The 23,537-nt window shown below is 43.8% G+C and overlaps 1 protein-coding gene across 2 annotated transcripts in view; it reads left to right on the plus strand.

Annotated features, from left to right (window-relative positions):
- Positions 1–20,352, plus strand: part of BEND4 (BEN domain containing 4) — a 33,024-nt gene extending 12,672 nt beyond the window's left edge. Inside the window, exons 3-5 of one of the 2 annotated variants that reach the window (XM_020888254.2) lie at positions 9,382–9,473; positions 12,444–12,684; positions 16,257–20,352. In XM_020888254.2, the coding sequence (XP_020743913.1) occupies positions 9,382–9,473; positions 12,444–12,684; positions 16,257–16,474 (551 nt within the window). In that variant the 3' untranslated portion in view covers positions 16,475–20,352. The remainder of the gene's footprint in view (positions 1–9,381; positions 9,474–12,443; positions 12,685–16,256) is intronic. The other variant, XM_020888255.2, reaches the window with a different exon arrangement.
- The last annotated feature ends 3,185 nt before the right edge of the window (positions 20,353–23,537 follow it).

The raw sequence follows: 23,537 nt of genomic DNA on the forward strand, positions 1-23,537 counted from the left end.
AATGTCACACACCTCCATCCATAGTTCTTCAGGCACTCTGTCTATCAGATCTAGTCCCTTGAATCTATTTGTCACTTTCACTGTATAATCATAAGGGATTTGATTTAGGTCATACGAAAGAAAATCAGTCCTGAATATTCATTGGAAGGACTGATGCTGAAGCTGAAACTCCAGTACTTTGGCCACCTGATGCAAAGAACTGACTCAGTGGAAAAGACCCTGATGCTGGGAAAGATAGAAGGCAGGAGGAGAAGGGGACAACAGAGGATGAGATGGTTGGGTGGCATCACCGAATCGATGGACATGAGTTTGAGTAAACTCTGGGAGTTGGTGATGGACAGGGAGGCCTGGCGTGCTGCGGTTCATGGGGTCACAAAGAGTCAGAACTGAGTGACTGAAATGAATTGATCTGATACCTTTAATGGCCTAGTGGTTTTCCTTACTTTCTTCCATTTAAGTCTGAATTTTGTAATAAGGAGTTCATGATCTGAGCTACAGTCAGCTCCCTGTCTTGTTTTTGCTGACTGTATGGAGCTTCTCCATCTTTGGCTGCAAAAAATATAATCAGTCTGATGTCGGTGACCATCTGGTGATGTCCACATGTAGAGTCATCTCTTGTGTTGTTGGAAGAGGGTGTTTGCTATGACCTGTGCGTTCTCTTGGCAAAACTCTATTAGCCTTTGCCCTGCTTCATTTTGTTCTCCAAGGCCAAATTTGCCTGTTATTCCTGGTATCTCTTGACTTCCTACTTTTGCATTCCAGTCCCCTATGATGTAAAGGGTATCTTTTTTTGGTTTTAGTTCTAGAACGTCTTGTAAGTCTTCATAGAAACGTTCAGCTTCTTCGGCGTTAGTGGTTGGGGCACAGACGGTTTACTGTGATATTGAATGGCTTGTCTTAAAAATGAACAGAGATCATTCTGTCGTTCTTGAGATTGCACCCAAGTACTACTGCATTTCAGGCTCTTGTTGACTGAGAGCTACTCCATTTCTTCTAAGGGATTCTTGCCCACAGTAGTAGGTATAATGGTCATCTGAGTTAAATTTGCCCATTCAGGTTCATTTTAGTTCACTGATTTCCTAAATGTCGATGAGTTTACCTGAGTTTAGTCCAGACTGAAACTCAACTATATAGGTAAAAATCACTTTGTCGATCATGTACAGTAAAAAACAGTGTGAAATGCAGGAAAGCCAAGCTATTTTTGATGACTTGCCTCATGGATTCATTGCCCAGGGACGTGAGTGTTAGGCGTCAGGTTGAAAGTGCCACTTAATATGAAACTTGAATCACAAGGACATCATTGACCTCTTGCCCTCACCCCCCCCCCCAAGCTCCATCTTTGGCTAAACACAAACCAGACTGTGGGTATCACCCAAGAAACCAGTCTGGCATTCTGTGCTAGCTGTCACTTTGGTGTTGGGGGTCAGGGGAGTCTGTTATTTTTTACCCTTATGAAGAAAAGTGTGGCAAGTAATGTCTGGTTTTGCACATAACAAGAGTATTTTGCAAGCAGCAGCTTTCCTGTGAGATTTGGGATCAGTTTTCCCTAAGCAGTGTCCATGCTGTCCAATGATCACAGTGGCCTTTGTTATCCTAGAGGCCAGTATGTTTCCATGGAAGGACCTGGGGCTTTCTTTTCGTGGGATAGGATCGCTCCTCTTAACAGCCAAGGCGGATGGATGAGTACGAAGGGGAGAGGGGCATGCAGCAGTGAGCAGGGGGATCAGGTGCAGGAGATGATGGGCGCCTGTCATGGGCTGGAGTAGGGGCAGCGTTCCTGGGGCGCTCCCCTCTCTCCAGAGTCACGCTGTTGAGCAGCTCTGAGATTCCGGTTTCTTTCTTTTTCCCTGAAGTGAGGCGTTCATACCTGGGAGTAGTTCTTGATCTAAGAATTAAAAAGAAGTGAGTCTATTTAGTCTTAACGGGGAAAAGTACTTTCAGCTTTTAAAGGGGGACAGGGAGGCGACAGCCCTCACCCCAGGGAAGGAGACTGGGAAGAGGTGTTCCTTCCAGCACCACCTGAGACAGCCTTTGTTTATTGTATTAGTTGTGAAACATCCAGCAAATTTGTATTGATTATCAGCTTCATGCAAGCGAGGGCTTTCTAGAAGGTACTCTATGACTTACTTTCCAGAGTTATTTGCAGATGTAGGTAACTAAGTATTTTATCCCAGGAGGTAGCATGGCACATTTTCTTTTGTATTAGAAGTTACACTAGACATTACACTAGACACTACATCACACTAGAAATTACAAAGTCTTTAGAAGTTTAAATTTTTTAAAGGAAATAGGTTAAAAGAAAAAAGTCACAAAAGGAAGATACTGGGTCAGGGATACAAAGAGTTGAGAGGTTATTAAAAGAAGAAAAATGATGGGCAGACTTCTCAATGGAGAAGGTGTCAGGTTACAGTGGTCACTTTTATTTAGAAAGCTTGCAGTCAGCACTGTTTCAAGGGAACTCATAAGGGAGATGGGTATAAAATACCATATTTCATCTAATTTCAACCCTCATTGAATGTAAGACACACCAATAGTTTATGTTCCATTAAGAAGAAAAAACACTTCAAATCTTAATTGCCTTTTATAATTGCCTTTGAACACCAAGTTTAGAGATTTTTAAAATATGATAAAATGTCAGTATTAAAAACATAAAATATCGTAATTAAAAAACCACTTCAAGTTTGTGGTACAGTTTTGATGCAGAGAAGAAAGTAGTTTTGATTTTTGATTTTTTAGAACAGAAGTATGAAACCTTGCATCTCCTATCCTTCTGTTTGTACTCCCACCCTTAAAAAAAATTCCTGACTGACTAGTTATGTGACATGCTAAAAGTTACAACGGTGCAATTACTAATACAAATGGTGTTAACCAGAAAGATTAAAACATTCTTTAAAAAAAAAAAAAAAAACCCACTTCCAGCAGTACTTTATACAAAATGGATAACTAACAAGGATCTGCTATGTAGAACTAGGAACTGTGCTCAATATTATGTAATAACCTATATGGGAAAAGAATCTGGGAGAAAAAAAAAAAGATATATATGTATACACACACATATTTATATGTAACTGAGGGCTTCCCAGGTGGTGCTCGTGGTAAGGAACCTGCCTGCCAGTGTAGGACATAAAAATGCAGGTTTGATCCCTGGGTCAGGAAGGTCTGCTAGAGGAGGGTGTGGCAACCCACTCCATATTCTTATCTGGAGAATCCCATGGACAGAGGAGCCTAGCAGGCTACAGTTCATGGGGCCGCAAGAGTTGGACATGACTGAGTGACTTTCACTTTCATGCATATATAACTGAATCACTGTGCTGTACACCTGGAACTGACATGATATTGTTAATCAACTTATATAAAAATAATGATAACTTCCAAAGTAAAATAACTGTGACATTAAAAAAAACCTTGAAATTTTCTAAGTGCAGATATAGGGAAGGTACACTTAACTGTTGACATTATTAAAGAACATTCAAGTTTTTAAAATGTACATTTTTGATCATCTGAATTTATCTTTATAACTCCAAACAAAAATTAATGTTCACATTTTACAGAGCTAGTTTGCTACCCTCTTCCACCCTTTCGATTCTTGTTATTCACTGTAGTTCTGTGTAGCCTCAGGTCGCAATGTTTTTGTCAACCAGTCAACTCATAGCCTCATTTTAAGTGTGTTTTTGTTTAAAGAGGCCTTGTTTAATGTATAGTGCTGGCCGGTTGACGCTGAATTCACAGCCTGTGACTCACATCGGAACGAAACTCATCTAATACACATCTTCCCCTTGAAGTGCATCACAGCCTGTGTTCAGCAACACTAGACAGGGCTTCAGCTCTGCGTTTGGGACCCCTGTGAAACCGCAAAATCTCCACGCAGGAGAGGCACAAAAATGAGAAAAACAGGGCCCTAAACGAGAACCCTCACTACCACATTGGGCTGAAACGAGCGGGCAGAAGGTGTCCTTGCCCAGCCTCAGCCGGGAGTGTGATTCCAGCCACTCGGGTTTCTCGGTGACCTGCCAGAGTCCAGCGCCAGCAAGAGCTCCTCAGATTCGAATTTGCCCATTACAGATCCATGTCAGTGAGTCATGTGTGTGCCGAGTCACTTCAGTCGTGTCCGACTCTCTGCGACCCCAGGGACTGTAGCCCACCAGGCTCCTCTGTCCATGGGATTCTCCAGGCGAGAGTACTAGAGTGGGTTGCGAAGCCTTCCTCCAGGGGATCTTCCCGACCCAGGGATCGAACCTGAGTCTCGCCTGTCTCCTGCGTTGGCAGGTAGGTTCTTTACCACTAGCACCACCTGGGAAGTCCATTAGTGAGTTGGCAAATGTACAGAGTCTGCAAATAATGAGGATCAGTTGCACTAACTCACAAGCTACACGCTAGAGAACTAACCTTGAATTATGCAGTCTGATCTTAAGGATATTCTAAGAAGATTTTTAAAAGTTAAAGAATCAGTGTCCGTTTCTGGATAGCTAGTTTTGCGAGAACAGAAAGCCCTGGCGTGGCTGCAGTGTCTCTGCCGGTGCCTGCCATGCTGGCGCTGCGCTCCCGCTCACACGTGCCGGAAGTGCCTGTGGGAGAGGCTCGGGTCGACTTCCGGTCCTGTGGGAGAGGCTCGGGTCGACTTCCGGTCCTGAGAAACACAGCAATCATATTTAATGCTGGCGTTCTAGGGAGAGTGAAGAGGCACAGTATGTTCTGAGTAAAAAAGATTAGAGCAAGTGATAGGAACAGGGGAGTAAACAATTGAGTTCTTTGACTTAGAATTTGGTAACAGTGACACGACTCTGGCTGTGAGCTGTGAGACTGGGACCCAAAAGAGCGTGAGCCGAAGAAAACGGCTTTCGAGTCAAGCCTGGGTTTGGATTCCTGCTCCTGCTCCTTGCTAGCGGTGGTTTGGGCAAGTTACTTAGCCCTTCTGAGCCTCAGTTTCTGTTCTCTGTGACATGAGGTCAGTAACACTGGAATGCTGAAGTGTTGAGTTCATCAAGTAACAACGAAGGCCTGCTAGATCTTCTGGGAGACCCTCCACGCAGAGCAGCCCTAGGAGACCAAGGGGGCCCCTGTCCTGTGCCTGAGGATACAGAAATCTTGGTGGTTCTCTTAGGTTGGTGGTGGTGGTCTTAACCTTGTGAAGAGGTCGGCATTCAGTTAGTTACCCAGGTGGGGAACTTCCGCTCCATTCATAAGTGTCTCTCTTCCTGTTTCATGTCCGTCTTCTGTCCTTTGATTCCACCTTGTATGTGCCCGTCGGTGCGGAGTCCTCCTCCCTCCCCGCCGGCTTTCATCCATGCCTGACTCAAAACAGGGCCTCTTGCAGTATCTATTCAATCCCGGGCTCTCCCGGTTGAAAAAACCCACATCACCCTCTGCTGAGTGCCTCTTGGCTTCGCGTGGTGCGTGAGTAAATTCCAGCACCCTTAGAGCGGCGCAACCTCTGTCCTTCGCTACCTAAGTCTTCCTGTTCTCTTTGGAGGCTCGCCCCTCAGCTCCCACCATTCCCCGAGTGCTCCACCCCCTCTGGACAATGTGTGATTCCTGAACCTCCATGCAGTTGCTTCTGCATGCTCACTCAGTCGTGTCTGACTCTGCAATGCTGTGGACTGTAGCCTGCCAGGCTCCTCTGCCCGTGGAATTTTCCAGGCAAGAACGCTGAGGTGGGTTGCCATTTCCTACTCCGGGGAATCTTCCTGAACCAGGGATCGAACCCACGTCTCCTGCACTGGCAGGCAGATCCATTACCACTTGCTTCTGGCCTTCCCTTGACTCCTGCTGTCCCTCCAGTCTAAGGACATACCCTCCCTTTTCCCCACTCAAGGAACTCCTGCTCATCCTTCAGTACCCCAGTTCCCAGGCAAAATTAACCACTTTCTATAGCACATCATGCTTGCTTCTGTTGAAGTCAGTAGCAGGGCAAGTTTTTACTTTCTCTCCTGCTGTCTTGGTACAAGGAGAGGCAGGTTGTGTAAGGTTCTTGAGGGCAGAGACTTAAGTCAGAGTCATCCTTGTATCCCTGATTTCCAGCCCAGTTTCAGGCATGTTCTGTTACAGCATCTATACATATCAATTAATCAGAACATTTTCATTATCAAGTGAATAGCCATGTGTCTGTAGGCTGAGTAATATTTAAAGCTCACTTTATTTCTAGGTGTTCACAATACAGGAACTTATATTCTGCAGAGACAGTGTGACTAGGACAGACACTCCAAGGTGATACAGCACACAGATGGTACGCTTATCAGAGGATGGTAAATAATTTCAGTCTCCCTATAAAATAGTACGTGCTGTATTTGGAGTAAATGTTTTGAGTCTTTAAAAGCAGTTATATAGCAGAGTAGATTAAATAATGCTGAGTGAACAAGAGAAGCTGATCAAGATGTTAATGCAATGATCTGCCAGGAAAATAGGTACTTGACACCCAAGCACCCTTAACAAGGGCAAAAACAGCAATTTTCCGTGGAAGAACCTTACTTAACAAGTCTTTCAGACAATACAGAGTTGATTTAAGTAGCTAGACCTGAGCCTTGTCCTCAGTGTTCCTGGCTTCAGCCCTGTGCCCAGGTATCTGCCCACAGGACCCACCTGCCTTCAGTAGAGCCCCATGGCTGGTAAATGCAGATGAAATTCTATTTTCTTCCAGAATGTTTGGGTCAGCTGCCCTTGCTCAGAGGTTAGCACTGCTGCCTGAATATTGGGGGTGTAGAGATGGGAGAGTCTGCCTCCAAGCCTGTACAGGCAACCCCGAAGGTCATAGATGGCATAGGAAAGGGAGATAACAGCCATGTAGACATTCTTTAAACAACTTTGAAGTTATTATGGTCCATGCCCACTGTAGAAATTTTTTTAAATTGGTCTTTACAAGGATGGTAAAGGATAAAGTTTTTAATTATTTTAAATTTTTAAAAATAATTTTGATTTTAAAATCATTTTTAATTATTGACACTTTGGTTATTTTTCCTCCCAGTTAGGTTGCCCTCCGAGATTGGAAAACGTCCCCCAGACCCGCCAGTGAGAGGGTTTCCTGGTGTCTGGAAACTTCCTCTATTACGACTCCCTTCCCGGGACGGGTCTCTGTCCCCAGGTCTTTGTCTCTCTTTTTATCTTTTATATTCTGTCCTATCTCCTTTCGAAGACGATGGGCTGCTTTTCTGGGCACCTGATGTCCTCAGCTAGCGATCAGAAGTTGTTTTGTGAAGTTTGCTCAGCATTCAAGTGTTCTTTCGATGAATTTGTAGGGGATAAAGTGGTCTCCCCGTCCTATTCCTCCGCCATTTTAGCTCCTCTCCAGTCTCTTTTCTTTGCACATAATTATTTTTAGCAGGGTTGAGGTCACATTGAATATTCAGTTTTTATAAGCATTTTGTTCTTCAACATATTTTCTATAAACATATGTAAAATGTGGACAAAGTAGCAAAAGGAGTTTCATTCAAATCCTAATCAGTCAGTGAGTATTTACAAATTTTACTAAAACTTCCAAACTAAATCCAGGATAATACCTCACACAGGTCGCTTGGCAATGCAGTGACATAGATACAGTTGCATTGCTGCTACTGAAACCCTTAAACACAGAAGTTAAATGGAGTCCCAAAGGCCACACAGTTAGTGAAAAGCCAGAACTCTGTAGCAAGCTTGTTTCCTGTCTCCATTAGCTTCTCAAGTCTCCTGCTCTTTTCCTGTAATCAGCTCCCGTTGCCAGAAGATGCATTCTCACTCACTGTGGCATCAGCAAGTGGGTTGGACAGTTTGTTTATGGAACTCTATAGTCATGTGGGAAGTTACTGTTTGTCGTTCCATTAACTTGCTCGGACTCTTCCCTGAACTTTGCGTACCCGAGCAGAAATGGTTTAGAAAGTGGATTTTCTAGCCCTCAGTGACTCAGACTCTCTACTCAGCCATGTCCAGGGTAAAAGTGTCTGTCAGGACATAGAACTGTTATCCTGTAAGTACACCCCTTAAGAGGAATTTGGGCGGGATCTGGCCAAATGGTAAATCACAGGATTTAGTTACATCAGGATGGACTTTAACGTGAGTTAGGCATTTTAATAGACTGGTAAAATTAGAGATACTTGACCAGTTTTATTAAACTTTGGCTCAGTAAAAGTCCTGCTTCAAACTGAAACACATATGCCTTCTCTTTGTTGACTTGTGGTTGTCCCCAAAATGCTTCTTTAAAGAATATATTCAGATAGCTACGCAAGAGTGACCTGTGACACCGATGTGTAAGACAAATCTGTAAGGATGTTATTTAAGAAAATATTTCTTGTCAAGAAGAAAAATTTCCTAACCTACTTGAACTTATCATTCAAATCCTCCCAAAGGATGTTGATACAGTGTTTGATTTCTTTTTTTCTTTTTTCTTTTTTTTTTATAAGTGTGTTTGATTTCTTATGTTGCAGTGTAATGTCACCTTAAAAAACCCAGAGCTATTAGCAGGGGATAAAGAGGATAACTTTGATTTGCTCTCTAAAAAAAAATTGTGAGAAAAAAAGTGAAGAAAGCTCAGTGATAATACTTTAAAATTAGGATTTAGGTTAAATATTTACTATTTTCTCTAACGTGACAAAAACATCCTAAGAAAACACATAGCCAGGACAGAGAATGCCAATGATCCATGTCAATTAGGTTATTAACTAAGCTACTGAGACCTTTAAAAGCAATTAGTTAATATTCCAGAAAGGGCTCTAACATAAATCTTAAGATGTAAGAATTATTTCTGCAGTGGTACAAAAATATGTCAGGCTCTATATTGGGCTCGTATGTTCAGTTTCATTGTAATTATTCAATAGTTCTATAAAACTATGCCTCAAAAAATATAGTACAACAGTTAATGATATACATACTAACTGAATCGGAATTGGACCAGATCAGGTGAGTGTCTGGATGGGGGATGAGCTACATGGTAAGGCATGTCCATGTCAGGAAGTAGGTCTAAAGTGCATGACTTACTGCTTTCCTGAAGAACTAGGGATGAATGGCACTAATAAGGACCACTGTATCATCAATTTAAAATGAGTGAGGCATTATAGTCTTCAGTACCTTAGTTTTCAAAAGTACCATTGGGTGCTCAGGTTACAACTTGAATCAAAGACCACATGTCTGTTCTGTGAGTTGTTCAGTGTGACATTATTATTGACCCAAATTCATCTTAGAGTCAGTTTGACTTAAATTGTGCTGAACCCAAAATTTCTCCCCAAACTGTAGCATCTGTTCCATGTTTACAAACTGAAATAACTGCGGATGTCAAATGAAAGAAGATCCTATTTCCTTTAGAAAATGAGTCAGTTTTTTTTAGATGTTTACATCAAAAATCTTTTTAAACCTTTGAAGCTTTCTATTTTCCCAGCACAGTTCAGCTCACGTGCGGTTGTTGCGATTTCTTCCATCCAGTGCCCTGCCAGGCCGTGTTGGATTACCTGAAGACGGTGCTGCAGCATCATAACCAGCTGGCGGTCCCGCAGCCTGCCGACCAGCCGGCCGAGGTAGGTCTCCATGGCAAGGGAGACGGTGCGCCGTGGGGCGTGTCCTTAAGGTGAAGCATCCGGTACTTCAGCCATCTATACCCCAGGACAGATGGGCTAGCAGAAGACACGGTAGACGCTGAGGTTTATGAATGCGTATATATCCTGTGGAGAAAGGTCATGCATCATGAAGTACATTCGCCTGTGTACTCTGAGGGGGAGAAACAGAAGTTTAATTCTGTGGGCAAGTCTCCCGCCATTCTTTTGGCTCAGAGGGACCTGAAATGGGAGAACCCACCTGTCATTTGGAGAAGGAAATGGCAACCCACTCCAGTGTTCTTGCCTAGAGAATCCAGTGGACAGAGGAGCGTGGTGGGCTGCTGACCATAGGGTCTCACAGAGTCAGACACGACTGAGCAACTTAGCGTGCATGCATGCACTGGAGAGGGAAACGGCAGCCCACTCCAGTGTTCTTGCCTGGAGAATCCCAGGGATGGGGGAGCCTGGTGGGCTGCCGTCTATGGGGTCGCACAGAGGCGGACACGACTGAAGCGACTTAGCAGCAGCAGCACCTGTCACTCCCTCAGGCAGAGACGGTGTTTGTTCCAAGTCTTTCCACTCTGAAAACCCTCCCCTCCTTGATGCCCCCTTCCTCCCTCAAGGTCATCTTTTCTTTCTCCCTCCACCCCCCACAGCACCCTGCGGCACGTCCATCCTCGCGCGCGCCGCAGCCTGCTGCTCCTTGGAGGGTGGGTCCGGGGGTCAGTCCCGTTGCCCGTTGTTGAAGGCGCCTGCTGAATGGTAACCTCGGCGATCAAGCCCTTGAGGGACGGGCCGGGTCTGTATTCACTTCTCCACTCTTCCGTCCGTCGGCTCTGCGCCCGCCCTGCCCTGTCTGCGGTCCGGCCGCGCCGCCTCTGCTCATCAGACCGCTCCGAGAGAGCCCCCCGCCCAGCGCAGGCCCCTCTCTCAGCTGTCCCGTCCAGGGCCTGTTCTCCCAGCCCTCCTCGTCCCCAGAGCCTCGCCTCCGCTCCCTCCTGCCCCTGCCCTCCGCTCTGGGCCTTTGTGTCAGGACCCTTCTGGTTCCCCATTCCTTCCTTTTTCTCTTTCTCTGTTAGCTTTGACTGGGCCGGTCTTCACTGCTGTGCACGGGCTTTCTCCGGGTGAGGCGAGCAGGGGCCGCTCTTCGTTGGGGCGTGTGGGCTCACTGTGGTGGCTTCTCGTTGCAGCACCCAGGCTCTAGAGTGTGGGCCCACGGCTTTAGCTGCTCTGCGGTGTGGGGGGTCCTCCCGGGCCGGGGGTCGAACCTGCGTCCCCTGCTCTGGGAGCGCAGTCGTCACCCCTGGACCTCCAGGCGAGTCCCTTGCACCCGCCGTGGGACAGACAGTGTTCCTCACTGGCATCTGCCGCCTCCGTCCCCCAGCCCGACCCTCTGTGCCTTAGCTTTGTGGAGGACGCCTTGTTTCAGCTGGGAATCAGCCACGCCGCGGTCCCCGTAGCCTGACTCCCGGGGTGCTTGCCCGACCCCGTGGTTTCATGTCTTTCACCCTCGCTTTTCCGTCTGCACTGCCACGCGTGCCAGTGCCCTCTGTCTCGCCGCTCCTGCCGTGACGCAGCAGCCTGGGCCACGGGCCTTAGGAACCTCTGCGCTCCTGCCCATCTTCTCACCACATGTAGGACACAGCCAAGGGTGGCCTATGCTCCCAGACACTCATAGTTTAAACCTAGGATAACTTAGTTCTTCCTCTCAGTTGAAGTAACTTGCTCAAGAAGCACCAAGTAAGATGCAGAACTAAGATTCAGTTCAAACCCAAACTGACTAAATTCAGACCTCAAACTTCGTCCCTCAGTTGCTTCCTATAAAAAGGACATTCAGTCACACTCCTGCGTCACGGGAGTGAAGCTGCGGTGATGAGTTTCTGTGGCTGTAGTTCAGTGACAGATTCACAGCTGTATCTGCTGCCTCTTCCTTTCCTGTCGGCTCCTGTACCGTTTGCCCTTCTCAGACCTTAAGTAAAAAGAGCACTTTTTAAAATAAAAACCCGTGAGACCCAAACAGTGCCAATTTATAACCTACAGTAAACTTTCAAAGTTGTAAAACTGAATGAGTTTCCCTTCTTTATTTTGTACACCTTAATTACTGAGGAAGAAGTACACTAAAACTGCGATCATGGGTTAATTAATTTGTCCTGGACTGTAGAATTTTATGGACAACCAGAAGTAAAATAATGGTTGTGTAGGTGCAGTTGACTAAACATGGCTTATAAATGTTACAGAAATTCCTGTAATTAGTCCCATTGCAGCTATTTAGCCTGGGAATTTTATAGCAGACATAAATTATAAAGGTGAAAAGTAAGAAAAATTTTGAGTTGATAAAATAGTGGCATTTGCAGAAGCTATAATTTGAGGAAACTTGTTTTGCATTATTATTAGTGATTATTTTTTTCTGTTTCCACAATTCCACTTTTTTAAAATTCATTTTTAATATTGTTTCACTGAAATGCAGCAGCTATCAGATATTAAGTACCTTAAACACACGAAAAAAATACTTGATGGAAATAACCCACCAGCGTCATTTCTAAAAGTACTTAACCGCCAACCAAAGGATGAGGAGACCTGTTTGATCACACTCTTCAAAGTCATTTTTGCATATTTTAATAGATTGAAAAGGAAAGTTACAGGTTATATTTAAATAGTGTTTCTTGTCATTGGATCTTGACACGTTTTAACCTACCTGTTAAAATGCAGGTTATAAATAGCTCTTCTTTCAAAGGTGTTCATTAAACCTCATTGGCTCTTGTTATAGAAAATGCAAATGTAATTTGAAAAGTGCCCGTTTTGAGAGTGAGCAATTACTTGTGCTCGTCAGTACCCAGTTCATTGTCAGCATAGCCACTTGGTTAAAAAGCATGTTTGCCTTTGAAATGGAGATCGCCCGGACTGCCGGCTGGCCAGCTCAGTAGGTAATGAGAAAATGTTTCGCTTTTCCAGGGAAGCAAGCAGCTGTTGAACAACTATCCTGTCTACATAACGAGCAAACAGTGGGATGAGGCTGTAAATTCTTCCAAGAAAGATGGGAGGCGGCTCCTTCGATACCTCATCAGATTTGTTTTCACTACCGATGAGCTTAAGTACTCATGCGGCCTTGGAAAAAGGAAAAGGTCAGTGCAGTCAGGAGAGACAGGTCCTGAAAGACGCCCTCTGGATCCAGTTAAAGTAACATGCCTCCGAGGTACTGCATCCTTCCGCTCAGTGTCCATCTGTGATCTCATTTCACCGCATTGGCTGTGGCTCCCCATGCAAGTGTTCAGCCTTGACTGTATTTTGGTTTTTTCCGCTGAGACTTTATAGGCTTCATGTAGCCCATCTCTTTGGTATCGAGAAGTTCTTCAAAAATTCCTTGTTTGCTTTGGCACTTGGTGGCACGTAAGCGCTGCATAGCACCTCATGTTTCACGCTTTAAGTTCAGATTTTCTTTGCTGCCTGGGAAGGCCACCTCCAGGAAAACTGGAACACTGGGCAAAGCACAGAGGGAAAGAAGGGATTTTAAAATTCACCCCGTTTCCATGTGAAGCCTGTGGCGCCCTTCCCCAGTCTAGCTGCCCTTGTCGAGAGTACTTGCCCCGCTCCTTAAATTTATTTGGTAAATTTTCCATAGGCCTAAAGTATTTCTTGCCCAGTCAGAGTCTGTTCCAGTTTTTTTTAAGTTTCCATATTTAAAAAATACTGCTCAGATAACACCATTTCATCGGTATTAACAGCTGATTACTCTGAAGCTGATCCACACAGCGGATAGGCCAGGCAGAGGGTGAGGAGGAAGAAGCCAGATGTGTATGATTGATTAGGTGGGTGCAAGCCAGCACAGACCAGTGGAAAGATTACGGCTCCAACATGCACTCCACTCGCACCTGAAAACTCCATGTCAAAACATTAACGTGTATATGGTTCAAGAGTAACTTTATTGGTTGGAAAGACTTAACCTGTATAGTTTGAGTGATTTAATTGGTTGGAAAGACTTAGTAATGATTTACTCCTGATAGGAATCAAAGTAGTTCCTGGTGAAGAAGTCACAGTGGAAAAACCTTATCACTGAAAAGGCCTTCACCATCAGAAAGACACTCACTCCCGCACCCCCCTCCTGATGCCCACAGTGACTGAGGTGCATGCACAGTATTTATTAGCAGCAGAGATTCCCAGACCCACCCTGCACTTCTGATTCAGCGGGTCTGGGGTGAGGACAGGGGAGGCATGCATTATTGCACCTCGTGACCACCCCAGGTGATTGATTCAGGTGGCCCGTACTTGACAAGCCACCTGGAATGAAGGTACCAGCATTATTAATATAACTTGGCACTGGTGCGCTAGCGCCCCCTGTTGGTCAGTCTAAAAATTCCATTTAGAGTGTCTGGATGATGGAAATTTCCAGTGTCTGTCTTAGCAAACTAGCCATAGGTTCCTTTATTCCCCAATATCTTCAGAGCAGACAGAGGTACCAGAGTGGTGGTAGGCTTAGCAGGGGTGGGGTGGGGGGTCTGCTGAGAGCATGCTCGGTTTGTATTCAGGAATTTTCCCTGAGGCTTATGAAGAACTGGGATAAGGGGGCTCACTGTCCCCTTCCATAAACCCTTGTTAAACGCTTTACATTTTAATAAGCATGTCTGTGAAACTGAGGGATTAACTTAGATCCCAAAGCGCTAGTGTCGCTGCCCTGGGAATGCCGCCAGGCCCGCTGGGACAGCGATGCTGGCCAGGCTGCCAATCAGAACATGTGCTCTCCAGCACGGGAGAGCTGGGCAGGACGCACAGGCCTCCCCTGCCCTTGGGTGGAGAAGGCATAGGCAGGAGCTGCTGGCGTGTCAGGGCAGCTGGTTAGAGCCCGTGTATCTGTCCCAAAGGCTGAAATCTTGGGGCGGGCCTTTGACCTAAACGGGATTCCCTTCCTGAAGGCCTCGGTGTGATGACTCCAGGGTGACCTCCTTGTAGTCAGTGAGCATAGGAAGGCCACGGAAGTTGCAGATACTTTGACACGAGGGATGGAGAGCGGGGTGCTTCAGGAAGTGAAGTCAAATAGGCTGGCCTGTTCCCGGGGGTGGTTTGACCCCAGCAGGAAGAGGGGGTCAGTGGCGTGACAATGCTTCCGATCTGTGTGACAGAATGGCCTCTGCTTTGAGCTTGTAACCGTCCGGCACGGTGTTGGGGAAAGTCCTGTCACAGCAGTGGGTGCTAAGGAGGGGCAGTGCAGGTGTCCCAGAGCAGTACATTCTCAGGGTGGCCCTCAACACTTAGCCTTGATTTCTGCTCATGCGCACCTTTCTTTCATTGCTTTATGTTCCTGTGAGAGTGGGGCATCTGGACAGAGGTCGGGAGCCTGCTTAGACAGTTAGGGAATACTTATGAATACTTGAGGTGGGAAACCCAAGAGAGGCAGAGAGGAGCAGAAAACAGTCTCTGACTTCCGGAGCCCACAGCTTAGCTGGAGGTGATCCGAGGATGGTCACAGTTGTAAGTAAGTGTGAACGCAAGGAACGTGACAGGGAGAGATCTAGACACGTGAGGCCTCGTGGTCCCACTTGCTTTCTCTCTGTTCAGCATTGTAGTGACTGTGACCTGGGTTTGAGGATGTGGGCGTCCTTCGGTGTTGCCTAGGCTTGCACCCCACCATCAGCCATCTGGCTCCTGACAGTTTTGCAGGATGAGATGCTGAATAAACACAGTTCTCATCCCAGGGAAGGCCCCCGGAGCTGGGACTTGGACGAAATGAACGAGTCTCTCACCTCAGGCATGAAATTGAAGGGAATGCCCCTGTTTATCTGCTAAGATAGACACAGTTGAGTTCATGAGATTTTTCTGGTCCACGTTCTTAAAAGCATCAGCTTCTAAGGGCAAATAGAATCAGGGTTCCGTAAATAAATCTCAGACAAGTCCAATCCTATGACCAGAACCGTGGTCTTAGAGGGGGAATAGTGCTGGAGAAGAAATGGTGTGTAAACAGCAGTCACCCTGAACTTTCCATCAGCCGTGCAGAAAAAAACACACAGTTTGACTTAGGACTTTTTCCAGAATGTTCAACTTCAGTTTTCAGATGCCCATGTTGTTAATGAAATAGCTGTATGGGAACTCTGCATGTCCCTTGACTCTCTGAGAAAACAGGAAAGATTGATTTGAACTCAGTTGGAGGGAGGCTGAGATTGTTTCATTGGAGTCTTAACCACTCTTTATACACTATCTCTTCCTAATTGCTATCTGGTGAAATTAAATATTTAGAGGAAAACTCATCTAAAAAATATTTGTCAGTAGATGTATAAATATCACAATTATAGAAATAAATACAGTCTGTGATAATGTGGAAATCTCTTCTGAACCAAAACTTATGCAGGTTCTTACTGAGAGTTTATTTTCTTGCACTTAATCTACAGATTAGTAGCTAGTTAAAGAATACCATGCTAATGATACTTACTGTGCTTCTGGAAAGAGTTAGCATTCTTAAAGTGTGGGCATGTAACTACAGGGTTTTGAACCTAGCATGGTGTAGACCATGCCTCACAAATCAGATTGACCTTTCATAGCAAACATGTCTTAGAGGGATCACCCACATAATTTTTATTTTTGCACATGAGTAGAAAATGCAGATGGTGTAAGTTTTAAAGTCTAATAAGTGATGTCATCATGGCACTACATCTGATGTCCCGTAAAGCTTTCCTTATAGAGCTGCTGTTAAAAGTTTAAGCATCCTTTCTGCCATCCACTGCAAAAACCAGCTGTTTCTCTCTTTTTTTTTTTCCACTGTTGTGTATATTCCCACAGAATTCATTAGGATGCACTGTACCTCCAACCCCGACTGGTGGATGCCCTCAGAGGAGCAGATAAACAAAGTGTTCAGCGATGCTGTGGGTCATGCCCGGCAGGGGCGAGCTGTGGGCACTTTCCTGCACAATGGAGGCTCCTTTTATGAAGGGATCGATCACCAGCCTTCCCAGGATGAAGTCTTCAATAAAAATTCCCAGGATGGATCTGGTGATTAGTGGACAGAATCTTTCCACACGAGCAGCTGGTCCTCTCGAGTTCCAATGGTGAATGTTCTGTTACCATCACTTTAGAATCCAAAGCATGTCACTCTGTCAGACTTTACACATCCTAAACCTTAACTCTCTCGACCTACTGCCAAACAGTTCCCAATACAAGCCCATTTTTGGGTTGTTTGGAAAGTGTATGAAGCCTGCAGAGATTTTCAGAATACTATATTACACAAAGAGAAACCTACACTTGATTTCAGATGATGACTAGTTAGATGGTGAGGGTGGGAAAAAGATAGGTGGATTCTTGGTCACCTGTCTGATACTTTCCGGTGAGCTCTGCTTCATGAGCAGGGCTGGTCTCTGTGGAGATTAGTTTGGTGCTCATGGGAGAAGGTAGAGACACGGCATTGTCCCGAGGGACAAGGAACAGGCATTCTCATTTTAATTCAGATAAGTTGTCTTTATGTTTTCCAAAGACTTGAATTTATACTTCTCAGCAAATACATAGAATAGGTGACATTGTATGTTGTGTCTACATTGACAGAACCTGTTACTCAAACAGAAACCAGAGATCAGAGGTCACCTCTAGACAATGATGAGTTGGAAGCTAGCTGTTTCTGTTACTTTTTACCAAAAAATAAAATATCTACTGTGTTGATAAGGAAGGCACTATATGATCTCTGGAGTTGACAAACAGTAAAAGTTTTCACTGTGTCAGTCAAGAAACATCCAAAGATCCCAAACCATTTTCAAATGCTCGATTTTGTAGGTTCATAGATGCACAATTTCCACAGCCTTAAACCAGGCTCTGTTGACACAATGCCAAAGTGATGGCTGAACACGAGAATCTCGGCCAGCTAGTCGGGTACACTGAGGACCAAGCAAGTGGTGAGGCCAATGGTGTTCCCGGAGCTTGTTCCGGAATCCGCGTACACACAGCTTCGAGGCCATTCCGACAACTATGCAACGGGCTTGCCATTTCCCTGAAATCTGAGGGTCTTTTTGTGCTGAGTTGATCTATAGAGTTTGCGTAAATCTTGTTTCTCGTTGTCACCAATGGAAATGTTTCACCCCGGTTGTTGTACTTGCTTCCTAGAGATGATAGAATCTGTTTCTGCTTCAAGTGTGGGTAGAAGGGGCGGCCTCCTTTATCACCCTAATCCAGATAACTGTGTTCTTTGTAAAGCTTAGGGCTAAATGGGCAGCTTTTATTAAAGGCTGCTGCTGTTTAGGCTTCACTGGGAATGGAGAGGATGACATTAGAGCATTTGTTTAAAAAAAAAAAAGTCATCATCTTTTTTGATAGGGAAATTGAGAGAGGTTGTGTATGTGGCTACTTCACAGCTATAGAGCACGTGGGTGATTTCATATTCTGGATCTTTCATTTAGTCATAAACACTGTGTAGTCTCTTGTCAGTCATTAGCACATCAACCTTCATCAGAATTACAAGGTGACACATTAATATGTTACTTGACCCAGCTTCTCCACCTGTCAGATAGCGATAGGGACAGTTCAGTCCAGTAAGTTCTTGTAACAGCAGATTTTCTCCCCAAAATCTCGACAACAATACAGACTTGGGAATCTGCAAGTTCATGATGTCTGCATTTTCCTGGCACTTTTAATGGCTTGACCTCCTGATGCGATCAGAAAACAGATGGAGTATCAAGTAGGAAAGGTGCAGTTTTCAGAAAAAGGAATGAATCTTGCCCTTGTTTGAATTCTGTCATTCAACACATACTCTGGAACCTTACCCTAATGCCACAGACTACCTCCTTAGTTTTTCTTAAATTTCATTCATTTTAAAAAAGTCTCATTCTTGGATAGCTTCATTTTTAGAAAAGATTTAAACTTTGCTCATCAGTGCTATGTCATTTCACCATACAAATGCTTGTAATTTTTGACAGCTCTTCTATACCAGTTTTTAAAAATGTAATAGTGATTTTCAGCATATGGTGCAAGTCTTGCTGGTGTGTGTTTAATGTGGTGACACTTGCCAAAACTGCTTGGCAAAACATGTCAAATAGGATGCTTGAGTCAGAACGCTAGTGTAAATGTCTCTAAACAGCAGTATGTATCATTATGATATATTTTTGTAAACATAGTGATGGCTTCTTTCAGTCATGTAAGTACTGGATAAAAATAACCACTTCACTTGAAATAATGTAGGAAAATGCCACCCAGTCGAGGGCCCTCTGCAGTTGAATTATCAGCCAGTGGTTAGGACAGTGAAGAATTAATGCTGGACAACATGAAGTGCAAAAGTAATAACTCACCAGTACTTGAGTCCTTCTTAAAATTCAAAGCTGTAATGAGTATATTTGCCTGTTAGGGACCACGTTTACCCTGCATGGTGTGTTCAGTTGCAAAGAACATTCAGAGGACTTCACTCATCTAACCACCAGCTTGGTCAGTATGGCTTACTGATAGCACTAAACTGCCGTACCTTTGTGGTGAAAGTACCAGATTAAATTTCCTCGTGACTGTCCACAACTGGCTAATACAAGCACTAGGCTTTCATGCAATCACAGTTCCCCAAATTACAGTAAAAAACACATCTGCTGAGATGACTTACTCAAAAGCACGCTCATTGTCAGAACGGCCCCAGTACAAACAAGCAGCCTGATGGGTCTTGCCTGCGTTGGGCAATTGTTCAGGCCCGTCCAGAACCACTGGCAATAGCTGTGTGCCAGGTGTTCTGCTAAGCACTTTATGCCTCCTCTCACTTTAGTCCTCACAAGCACCCCCTAGGCTGTTATTGTTACCCCATTTTATTGAGCTGATTACTCAGCTAGCAAGGGGAAATCTTTGGGTTTAGAAAGTGGAATGACTCGTTCCATTTTCTCCAGTAGTTCCAGTTTTCTCCAGTTCTCAAAACCCATCAACACTTTGGGATAGATTTGTTTAATCGAAGTACTGACTAAAATGACAATTCACATTTCCATCATAGGGTTCCCAGTCCAAAAATGCAGGGATATAAAAGCAAAACTTTGAACTCACTGAAGTGTGTTCTTTGGGAGCAGATAGATGTTAGACGTGGCACTGGACACGGGTCAGCCAGCATTCATTCACTTTTCGCGTTTGTTGTATTCGTAGCCTTAGATCTGATGAGTCTGGTTTGGAAGAGAGGGTTTTAACCATGATGTCACTGTGAGAATTGTCGTGAAGATTTTGTAGGAGAATACAGTAATCTGTTGATATTCTCCTGTAGTTGTGGCTGTTAACACTTTTGGCTGTGTTTTAAGTTTCAAGAGCTTGCCTCAGCCATCAGAGCCTGGCTTAGTGTCTAGGGAACAGGACATGCCAGGCCACGAGAGGGGTCCTGAAACCTTGGAGGTGGCTGCTCCGGTCCGACCCTGCCCCATTTAAGCATTGCCTATGTGTGTGTGTCCTCTCTGGGACTTCTGTAGCAGCCTGACACTGGGGCCAACTTGCCTTTACTCTCTTTTCTATGAAGAACACGTGTGCAGAAACTGTGACAAATTCATTGATCCAGATATTTTTATTGTTGAAGTCTCGTTGATTCTCTATGAATAATTTCTATTTGATTGTACTGTGTAGAGTTAATACCCACTAGAGATACGTTAATAAAACTATAAATGCATAGTGTAATACAGGATAGCAAGATTTTTTGTGAACAATTTATATAGAAGAGTAAGTTGTTTTTTAAGTGTTAGGCACATTTCTTTTAGGAACTTAAAATGTTATAAGAGTTTTTTAAACATTCAATATTTTTAATTATAAGAAACATTTGTTACTAGAGCCAGTTATTCAGGTGTTCTAATTGGAGTATTGATTTTATTACTTCATATACCTCTAGAATGCCACATGTTCTGTTGGAGATAAAGTTGCACAATAAATGTTAAGTTTCTGTTAAGTGTTTTAACTTGCTTTTTGCATCTTTCTCCAGTTTATTCAAGACGCTTTTCTGGGTGTTTTTTTCTTTAACAGAACTTTTTTTTTTTTTTTTTGCCTTGACACTAGGGCTTTTCTGCTTGACTAAGAATGCCAAGAAAATGTTACATGCCTAATACCCATATAAAAGATAGTTCTGTCATGGAACTGACCAGAACTCATCCAAAAAATCCATTTGATCTAGTGAATGAAAGGGACAACCAGTGATGAAGTAAAAGTGACATGTGATCCAAAATTTTTGTCCAGCATTTTGTACATTCACACTTTTAACATACATGCTCCTATAGTTCCATCGTTCAAGGAGAGGAGGAACGCTACAGTTTCTCTTTTAACAGTGAACAGATGTTGATTGTTTATGAACAGTGACCTCATTACAAAAGCTAAGTGAAAAGGGAAGTCGTTCGGTCGTGTCTGACTCTTCACGACCCCGTGGACTCTGACGGGCTCCTCTGTCCATGGGACTCTCCAGGCAAGAGTACTGGAGTGGGTTGCCATTGCCTTCTTCAGGGGATCTTCCCAACCCAGGGATTGAACCTGGGTCTTCTACGTTGTAGGCAGATGCTTTACCATCTGAGCCAAAAGCAAAGTAGTGTGGCTAAATAAGGTGGCATGGTGGCTTCCCACTAGTCATTATATAAGATAAATCTGACATATCAAATATTATTGAGCAGTGAGACTGAATGTATCATTCATAAGTTAGACCAAGTAAAAACTAAATACATTTTTTCATTTAGGGGAAATGTTTTATTTTTGCACTACAAGTTGAGTGTCCTAAACAATAGTTTTGGATGCAAAAGAAATTTAGTCCAAATAATTTGTGTTTGAATTGGGATATCAATTAAAATGAAATATAAATTATTTTACTATTCTAAAGTGTTCAAACAGGATTAAGTAACTTGGGTTTTTAATATTTTGTAGCAGGTCACACAGTAAAAGCTACAAACCAAACAAATGTTAGGAACAGTTTCAGCAAGGTTGCAGGAAACAAGATCAGTATATGAAAATCAACTCTCTACACACTAGCAACACTCTGAAATTTAAAAAACAATTTTATTTTCAATCAGAAACAAACCCTTAGGAATAAATTTTAAAAACTAAGTGCCAGACTTGTACTCTGCAGACTACAGTACATTAGTGGAAGAAATTTTAAAAGTTCTAAATAACTGGGAAGATAGATACTCCATGATAATGAAATGGAGGAATCAATGTTAAGATGGCAATACTTCCCAGATTGACCTACGAGTCCATTGCAATTCCTAACCAAGTCTCAGGTGACCTCTGCAGAAAGTGACAACCTTATCCTAAAGTTCTTACAGAAATGCAAACAATGCTTACATTTGTGGTCAGTTGATTTTTTAACAAGGGTGCTAAGATAATAAGAAAAGAATAGCCTTTTTGACAAATTATTCTGAGTCACTAGGATATCCACATCCAAAAGAATGAAGTTGGACCCATACTTTTATACCATGTGCAAAAGGTAATTCAAAATAAATGGAAGAGCTAAAACTACAAAACTCTTGGAAGAAAACAGTAAATCTTGGGTTAAAACAATAGATTTTTAAATATGACACTGGAAAGTATAACTGATAAAGATAAATTTACTTCTTCATCAGTTAAAAACTTCTGTGTTTCCAAAAGCAACATAAAGAACAAAAAGCCCGCAGAATGAGAGGAAATACTTACAAATTACATATCTGATAAAAGAGTTGTAGGCAGAATATATAGATCTTTTACAACTCAGTAATAAAGACAACCTAGTTAATTAAAGCACAAATAACCTACTTAAAAGTGGGCAAGGGTTCTGAATATACATATCTCCTATGAAGATACATACAAATGGCCAATAAGCACGTGAAAAGATGGTTAACACCACTTGTCATTAGGAACATGGAAACTAAACCACAGTGAAATGGCAGTGGAAAAGGTAATGTATTGGATAGGGTATGGAAAGATGAAATATCCATACACTGCTGGTAGGAATGTAAAATGGTGTTAAGTCACTTTGAAAAACAATTTGGCAGTTCCTTAAAAAGTTAAAGGTAGTTTGACCCATCAATTCCACTAGTAGGTATATACCCAAGAGAATTGAAAACATGTCTACACAAAAACTTGTACATAAATATTCATAAGAGCTTTCTTTACAATACCAAAAAGTGAAATCAACTGACATCCATCAGGTGATAAATGGACAAATGTGATACATCTATAAAATGGAGTGGTGTTCAGTTATCAAGAAGGAATGAAATACATATTACATGGATGAACCCTTTTAAGTTGATCATATGTTCATGCAATATATTTACTGAGAGCCTGATCGCTTGGCACTATATCAGGTACTGTGTCCCAAGAATGGAATAAATATAGCTGATGGCTAGGTAACTTAGGAGAAAAAGGACCAACACCTATAATGAGAAAATTCCAAGTTCCACTGAGCAACTTGTTCTCCCAATATACTTTTTAAAAACCGCATCAGTCATAAAAAGAGAGAATACAAGTCTGTCTCTGTCATACAAAGATAATTCTATCTGAGCATCTCAGCCAAAGTACACGCCAGTTCAGGGAATTCTATAACTTGATGTGCTCCCAAACCCTGGTTGACTCATTCTCTTTCTTGTAATTCCCCCCTCCACTTAAAGCTGTTTTTCAGGCCTCACATAAGACACCATCTTAGTGATACAGACCTGGCGTTTCAGCCAGTCTGTCAGGGAATAGATGGCACAGTCGATTCGAGAAGAATTTGATAAGAACACACTCCAAGGGTATGAGCAGGTTAGCCTGAAACTACAGTGGGGAGTGGTAGCTAAACCGTGTGTGGGCAGGGTGCCGTCGTCAGCTTGGAGAGGTGAGCCGTGGGGGCCCTGGAATCGGCAGTCCCTGCTAGGAAATGTGGTCTCCGTGAGAGGAGACGCGGCTGGACTCCGCAAAGCCTACAGGAAGGAGCCAGGAGAATCGGCACGCTGACACCCCTCTGCGCCTCTGGCCGCAAGCGCTGGGAAAGCAAAGGGCATCAGAACGGGAGCCCTTACAGGTCAGCCCCCGGGACTCGGAGCAAAGGCGGAGACGGGGCCAAGGGAGGCGGTGAGCCACAGCGGATCCGGGACGAGCTGGAGGCTCCAGAGGGTCTGTTCGGGCCCCCTTCACTGAAATCCTGAGACT

The sequence above is a fragment of the Odocoileus virginianus genome, chromosome 21, assembly GCF_023699985.2.
Source record: "Odocoileus virginianus isolate 20LAN1187 ecotype Illinois chromosome 21, Ovbor_1.2, whole genome shotgun sequence".
Classification (NCBI taxonomy): Eukaryota; Metazoa; Chordata; class Mammalia; order Artiodactyla; family Cervidae; genus Odocoileus; species Odocoileus virginianus.